Source organism: Triticum urartu, chromosome 7A (assembly GCF_056163025.1).
Source record: "Triticum urartu cultivar PI428250 chromosome 7A, HENAU_Tu73, whole genome shotgun sequence".
NCBI classification, from domain to species: Eukaryota; Viridiplantae; Streptophyta; class Magnoliopsida; order Poales; family Poaceae; genus Triticum; species Triticum urartu.
Genome location: NC_141879.1, coordinates 709,758,129 through 709,765,761, shown reverse-complemented (window position 1 = coordinate 709,765,761; position 7,633 = coordinate 709,758,129). Strand labels below are relative to the sequence as shown.

The following is a 7,633-nucleotide window of genomic DNA, read 5'->3' as shown; positions in this document are numbered from 1 at the left end:
ATCACTTGATCCCTCTCGATACATCTTCTACTCTTTGTGAGTTGATCAACTTGATTCACTCTTGACTTAGTCTTGATCAACCTTGAATCTTTCCAACTCCCTTCGTTTGGATGATGTCTTGGAGGTAAACATGAATGATCACACAATCTTTTTCTTAAAGACATGCTTGCAATAAGCTCAACACTCACATGACCAATCATTGGATAATTCCTTAATAGCACATTGATCAACCCATAAACTCCTTGAAACCAACACATGGACTTCAAGAAATGCCTATGGAAAAATCCTTCAAATATAACTCAATGCAACCATTAGTCCATAGAGAATGTCATCAATTACCAAAACCACACATGGGGGCACCGCATGTCCTTTCACTGGTGCCTTTGCTCCGGTTTGTAGTTTAGGTTAGGGTTTCTTAGTCCTCGCAGGTGCGGTGCTCGGGCGGATGGCTGCACTACTTCTTCGAGTTTGTCTTCCGGGCATTGATCCTTCTCGTGTTTGTTCATCTGGACGTAGTCGACGGAGCTCTGACGTAGATTCATGCCTTCTCTTTGTTTGTGGCGATATTTGATGTCAGGTGCCTCAGATCTATGCAAGGGTTTCAACGGTGACGACAGCGGCTCCAGGGCGTTGGTACTAGGGGCACGTGCACGAAGACTTCCCGGCTATAATCGACAAGGTCAAACCGGCTCCGAAGGGGAGCGGCGACAGCGGCGTGTCGGCGGCTCGTTCGATTGTTTGGGGTATTGGAATCTCAATGTAATTTTTACTATATTCGAGATGCTTTGTACTTCCGCTGAAATTTGATAATAGATCTAGATCATTTTTCGTAAAAAAAAAAGTATGGTCATCTACATCTATACTGTATTTAATAAAAACATTAATCAAGCAATTATATCCTACCTAATATTAGTGCATAATTTACTTATTTTAGGGGTGTGCGTAATTTACGTTTGCCCGATATTAATGTGCAACGGTGTAACTCAAAAGGAAAGGGACGATGGGTCTGCGAGGCCTATGCAAAACGGGTGCATTCGGTTTATTCGGTAGCATCTGACCCCTCTGTTCTCCATCCGACGGCTCAGATCCCACGGGTGCATTCGGTTTATCAGCTCTCCGGTTGTTCGAGCAGTAGCAGCTAATCCCAGTCTAGTCCCCTCCCGAGCGACACATCCAGCTCCACCATCACTCCCCTCCCTCCCTCCCGACCTCGCCGCCGCCGCCGCGCCTGCGACCCGCCCTCGCCCTCCACCACCCCCCACCAGCCGAGTCGGGCCTCTCCCCCTCCCCCACAACCCCGAGCTCCTCCCCGAACACGAGCTCGTCCTCTGCCTCGGCGACCCAAAGGTGAGCATGCATGCGCTGGTGGATGTGGTGGTTAGGCAGATCTTCGGATTACCGAATGATATCACTCGCCTGCATAGGCCTCTAACCCGCATTTTAGACACGGGGATTTCCTGGTGCATCGAACACCTGGTGTTGCTTCCTGTCGTAATGGTCTCAGCACGTGATGCCTAAGATCTGGAAGTTCGTGGTGTGGTTCCCCCCTCCAGATTCCCTTTGCGCTTCTTGTAGTTGTGAAATATGATTGCCAGCTCTTGGTGTCCTGCTATTTTCCGTAGTATTCGTTCAGATTTGAAATGACGATTTTGGCATGTATTTTGTCGTTAGGATTTTATCTGACTGTCCTGGAAGTTCGATTGGTTTTTAATGGCAAGCCGGGGACGTAATTTGTATTAAGAATTGTTTTCTCTTAGGATGACTTTAGTGGTGGCTTATATTGTTTGCAAGCTTGTCGTTTGTTACGCCCTCCGTCCCATAATGTAAAAGCGTTTTTGACACCACGCTAGTGTAAAAAATGCTCTTATATTATAAGACGGACGGATTACGTATTACCTCCGTTTCTAACTATAAGATGTTTTGGATATTGCAGTTTTGACTACACACGGATTAAAATGAGTGAATATACACGCTAAAACGCGTCTACGATGCATACGAATCTGAGAAAATAGATAGAGAAAAGCTAAAACACCTTATATTTAGGAACGGCGGAAGTACTTTTTTTCAGTTTTCTATGCTAATCGAGTAAATTGCTATATAGTATATACGATATATTAAAATCTTATTTTCAGAGTTGTGTCGACACGTCTAAGTTCATGTTTTGTTATTTGATTGGTACTATAATTGCACTCCATTGTTACTTAGGCAAGGGTATTATTCTTCTCTACTAGGAGCACTACAAATCCTGATATCATTATCTATGACCCTAACTCAAAGAGTTTATTTTTGAGGGGATAACTAAGAGCTTTTGGATCGCCTCGTGCATACATCTATATATACACGTCTATATCTATATCTATGCTTGCTAATGTAAAAAGAGTGAGTCGCGGAGATCCAGTAAATCTCACTCATTCAACCACATATATCCAACGGTCTACGCCGCGCTGGTGTTTAACATGTTTAGCACCCTCTACTAGTTGATATCATGTCTAATATCAACGCCAACATTAATCAAGTAATTATATCCTACCTAATATTAATGTGTAATTTAATTCTTGCACAATACTAATGTGCAATACAATTAATATCTTACCTAATATTAATGTGCATTGCACACACACAATTACTGGTGTAACGGAAAAGGAAAGGGATGATCGGTTTGCGAGGCCTATGCAAAATGTACCTGCAGCCCATCTCCTGGTAGCATCTGATCCCTCTATTCTCTATCCGGTGGCTCAGATCCCATGGGTGCATTCGGTGCATCAGTTCTCCGGTTCGAGTAGCTAACCCTAGTCCCCTCCCGAGCAACAACAACACATCCAGATCCACCACCATTCCCCTCCCTCCCACAGGACCCTAGCCGCCGCCACGCCTGCGACGCCCTCCGCCGCCCCCACCAGCCAGGCTTCTTCTCTTCCTCCCCGACCCCGTGTTCCTTCTCTGCCTCCCCGAACACGAGCTCGTCCTCTGCCTCGGCGACCCAAAGGTGAGCATGCGCTGGTGGACGTGGTTGTTAGGCAGATCTTCCGAGTATTGAATGATGTGTCTCAGCTGCATAGGCCTCTAACCCGCATTTTAGAGACGGGGATTTCTTGGTGAATTGAACACTTGGTATTGCTTCTTGTCTTAATGGTCTAAGCATGTGAAGATGCCTAAGATCTAGAAGTTCGTGATCTGGTTTCCCCCTCCAAATTCCTTATATGCTTCTTGTAGTTGTAAATTAGGATTATCAGCTCTTGATGTTCTGCTATTTCCGTAGTACTGGTTCAAATTTGAAATGATGATTTTTGACATTATTTATTGTAAAGATTTATCTAATTGTATTGGAAGTTTGATTAGGGACGTAATTTTGTTTTAAGAACTGTTCTGTTTTTAGAATAACTGAGTAGTGGCTGACATTGCTTGCAAGCTTGTTGTTTGCTACTTACTTTTTTAGTTCTCTATGCTAATCGACTAAATCACTATATACAATATATTAAAATCTTATTTTCAGAGTTGTGTCGACATGTCCAAGTTCATGTTTTGTTGGTAGTGTAATTGTACTCCATTGTTACTTGGGCAAGGGTATTATTCTTCTCTACTACTACAAGTCCTGATATCCTTTTTAGTGTTCCATGATGTTGACTGAAGTAAAAATACATTTATGATTCTGTTTCCTGTAGGTTATCAAAAAACCCTTCTCGGAAATGGAATACAGTTCAGATGACGATTCGGATATTAGCGATTCTGAGATTGACGAGTATGGAGCCAAAATTCAGGCCCGCCTGCTTTCAGGAGATTTAAAGTTCAGGAATGGTGATAGTTACAGCTGCCCATTCTGTACTGGCAGGAAGAATAAAGATTACAACATGCAAAGCCTTCTTCAGCATTCCTCAGGAGTAGGTGCAGCACCTAATCGACCAGCAAAAGATAAAGCATCGCACCGTGCCCTTGCCAAGCATTTGAAGAATGGCGTTGCTAAACCTTCTGACCCACAGCAGGCACAGCAAATTGCTGTAGAGCCGCAGCAGCCGCAGCAAATTGCTGTAGAGCCGCAGCCTCTTCCAAACAGACATGAGAAGTTTGTGTGGCCCTGGATGGGAGTTCTAGTTAATGTACCTACTGAATGGAAGGACGGGCGTCAAGTCGGAGAAAGTGGAAATCGTTTGAAGGGGGAATTATCGCAATTTTGCCCACTGAAGGTTATTCCATTATGGAATTTTCGAGGTCATACAGGGAATGCTATTGTTGAGTTTGCAAAAAACTGGAATGGTTTCAGAAATGCACTTGCGTTTGAAAAGTACTTTGAGGCAGGAGGTTGTGGCAGAAGGGACTGGAAGCAAAACATGAATCAAGGGTCAAAGCTTTGTGGATGGGTCGCAAGGGCTGAAGATTACAATTTTCCGGGGCTAATTGGGGACCACTTAAGGAAAAATGCTGACTTGAAAACTATCGATGATCTTGAGAATGAAGGAACGCGTAAAAATAATAAACTTGTAGCTAATTTAGCTAACCAAATTGAGGTCAAGAATAAGTATTTACAGGAGCTTGAACTTAGATACAATGAGACAACTGTGTCACTTGAGAAAATGATGGGGCAAAGGGAACAACGTCTCCAGGCATATAATGAAGGTTTGTGTTAATTTTGGATGGTTATCTTTTTTATATTGTACATGTGTCAAGATGCATGTTCTTCTGTCATCAGCATCTTCATGTTTTCAGTTATTATAATTATTCACCAAAACTTGTTACTACTAGAAATTCGGAAGATGCAGCAGCTAGCTCGCAGACATTCTGAAAAGATCATCGATGAGAACCAAAATCTGCGTTCAGAACTGGAGTCGAAGATGAGTGAACTAAATGCAAGATCCAAAGAGCTTGATGACCTTGCTGCAAAAAGTTCTCATGACAAAAGTAATCTTGAGCAGGAGAAGCAGAAGGTCTGCGATTTTCTTGGCCCTGCGTCTCATCTATTTTTGCACCATCTTTAAATCTCTTGAAGTAGACTCAAGTGGCCCCAGTAACCCCGATATGCAGTGTTGAGCTTTTAGTGGGTGCATCAGACCAATAAATATGAATTCATGAAGATCACTCATAATACTAGTTCACAAGATTATCGGTCTGACATCATTTTACATACTATACTAAGGCATGAAAGTGTACAAGATTAGGCCCTGTTGCTTAGAAATATGCGTGCAACTTATGTATTTTTTTTGCTTGAATTCAGAATGCTATTAAATCAAACCATCTTAAGTTGGCAACAGCGGAACAACAGAGAGCTGATGAGGATGTGGTGAAGCTTGTGAGAGATCAGAAGGTATACGCGTCCTTGTTCTTTTTGTGTGCTGTGATGGTTCGGTTTTTTGAACAACATGTCTTGTATGTTAGTCTTACTCTATGGAAACTGCAGAGAGAGAAAGTTGCTGCTTTAAACAAGATCCTGGAGTTAGAACAGCAGTTGGAAGCAAAACAAACGCTTGAATTGGAAATACAGCAGCTGAAGGGCAAATTGGAAGTGATGAAGCATATGCCAGGTCATGAAGATTCAGTCTCGAAGGATAAAATCAATGAACTTAGTGAGGAGCTGCAAGATAAGATGGATGAACTGGATGCTATGGAGTCACTTAACCAAACTCTGGTTATTAAAGAAAGCAAAAGCAATACTGAGATGCAAGAAGCTCGGAAGGAGCTGGAAAATGTATGTTTATTTTAAAAAGTCATCAAACTGCGATGCGTACAGTGCTATGTTGCTTCAGCGATGTGATTTACCTATTTAATTCTTCAGATCTTATGGATTATTCATCTTTTCATCTACTGCATGTTCCACAGGGCTTGCTTAATCTTCCAGGTGGCCGAGCACATATAGGGATCAAGAGAATGGGCGAGCTTGATCTGAAAGCAGTTTCAAATGTTCTCGGACAGAAGTTGTCGAAAGAGGATGCAGAAGTTACTGCTGCCATCCTTTGTTCAAAGTGGGAAGCCGAAATAAAGAATCCAGAATGGCACCCTTTTAGGGCTGTCATGGTTGATGGAAAGGAAATGGTATGGATCTTCATTGTAAGAAACCACTGCTTGTACTACCTCCGTCCTGGTTTATTGGTCCCCTTTGTATTCCGTTTCAAATTTTGACCATAGATTAAACGAATAAAATGTTCATGCATGTCACCAAAAATTATATCATTGAAAACTATGTTCAAATATGAATCCAACGATATAATTTGTGTTGACATGCATTAACATTTTGTTAGTGAAATCTTTGGTCAAAATTTGGCACAAATTACTAAGGGGACCTATAAACCAGGACGGAGGTAGTACATGCTTGGGTAGCTTACTATATATATACTGTTTCATATAGCAGCCATTTGATTATACATGTTTAGAGTCTCATTAACTGGGTTATCTTGTTTTACTTGTAACAATTAATGGTGCATGCTTGCTGCGTTTTAGGAAAGAATCAATGCTGACGACGCAAAGCTTCGAGAATTAAAAGATGAGCATGGCGAAGAAATATATTCGTTGGTGACCAAGGCGCTGCGTGAGTACAATGTTAACAGCACCAGGTATCCCGTAGGAGAGCTGTGGAACTTCAGGGAAGAACGGAAGGCGTCTCTCAAGGAAGCTGTCCAGGTGGTCCTGAGACAGTGGCGAGCCAACAGGAGGAAGCGTTGATTGAGCCCAATCGATGTCGCTTCTTTCCTCCTGGCCTGGACATCAGCATTATTGTTGTTTGATAAATCTCTAGGGACCATCTACCCCATGTTGGACACAAATCGAATAAGAAATAATCCTGTTGTTGCAGTAGTAGTATCATTAGTGAAGTCTCTATCCATCTGTGTAGACAAGCTTGAATAAAGACTTGCAGTAGTATCAGCACCTGCAAGCACGCCATCGACCCGATCATCGGCGTCTGTTGGTAAGCGCCGCTGTATGCTTTGTTGTCTTAAGTTGCTGATAGTAATTCAGAGGAGTGTTTGTTTGTTGTCTGAATTAATGATGATGGCATCCTGTATAAGTGTAGATGTAGGAATGCACATTGTATGCATGACGAGTAAGCTTACTTGTGAGCAAGCTTGTCTGAACTGGGCCTAGATGCATTGATGCAGGAAGTGTGCTCACGGTTCTAGGAAGGTCAACATACTTTTGGGTACTTTGCTATAGTTGAAACCTACTCACTCGCCCGTGTTTGGGCTTCGACCATCAACAAAGATCTTGGTTGTAACTTGCTGGTACTATGGTTGGAGCATAGGAAACATTGTAATGAGGAGCATGAGCTCGGTTTAGACCGTCGTGAGATATGTTAGTTTTACCCTACTGATGACAGTGTCGCTCAGCCCCTGGAGCAGTCTGCAGTGGCTATACGAGCACTTGCCGCAAACCTCATGGCGGCCTCAAGTGCACACCCCAGGGCAAGGAAAGAAAACTGGGTTCCACCTTTACAGGAATTTTTCAAAGTATAAATGTTGATGCCTCATTCGATGAGGACAATCTCCAGGGTACTGACAATCTCCAGGGTACTGCTGGTGCAGTGATCAGAGACAGCAAGCGGAGATTCATTGCTGCCAGAAACTCAAAAATCGTTGATGCATACGATGTTCTATCTGGAGAAGCAATGACACTGAGGGGAGGTCTCCACTCAAAGTACATCATTTTCTTT

At 42.8% G+C, this 7,633-nt stretch overlaps 1 protein-coding gene across 2 annotated transcripts; it reads left to right on the top strand.

The window, feature by feature from the left end:
* Window positions 1–1,173: 1,173 nt before the first annotated feature.
* LOC125522948 (protein INVOLVED IN DE NOVO 2) lies at window positions 1,174–6,966 on the top strand. 2 transcript variants are annotated; one of them, XM_048687988.2, is made up of 7 exons: window positions 1,174–1,347; window positions 3,663–4,611; window positions 4,738–4,919; window positions 5,207–5,296; window positions 5,390–5,677; window positions 5,809–6,021; window positions 6,427–6,966. In XM_048687988.2, the coding sequence occupies exons 2-7, from the start codon at window positions 3,687–3,689 to the stop codon at window positions 6,646–6,648; spliced, it is 1,920 nt and encodes a 639-aa protein (XP_048543945.1). In that variant the 5' UTR covers window positions 1,174–1,347; window positions 3,663–3,686; the 3' UTR covers window positions 6,649–6,966. The 2 variants fall into 2 exon arrangements, with proteins under 2 accessions (XP_048543945.1, XP_087388343.1); XM_087532217.1 differs by lacking the exon at window positions 1,174–1,347 and adding an exon at window positions 2,754–2,986.
* Window positions 6,967–7,633: the final 667 nt, after the last annotated feature.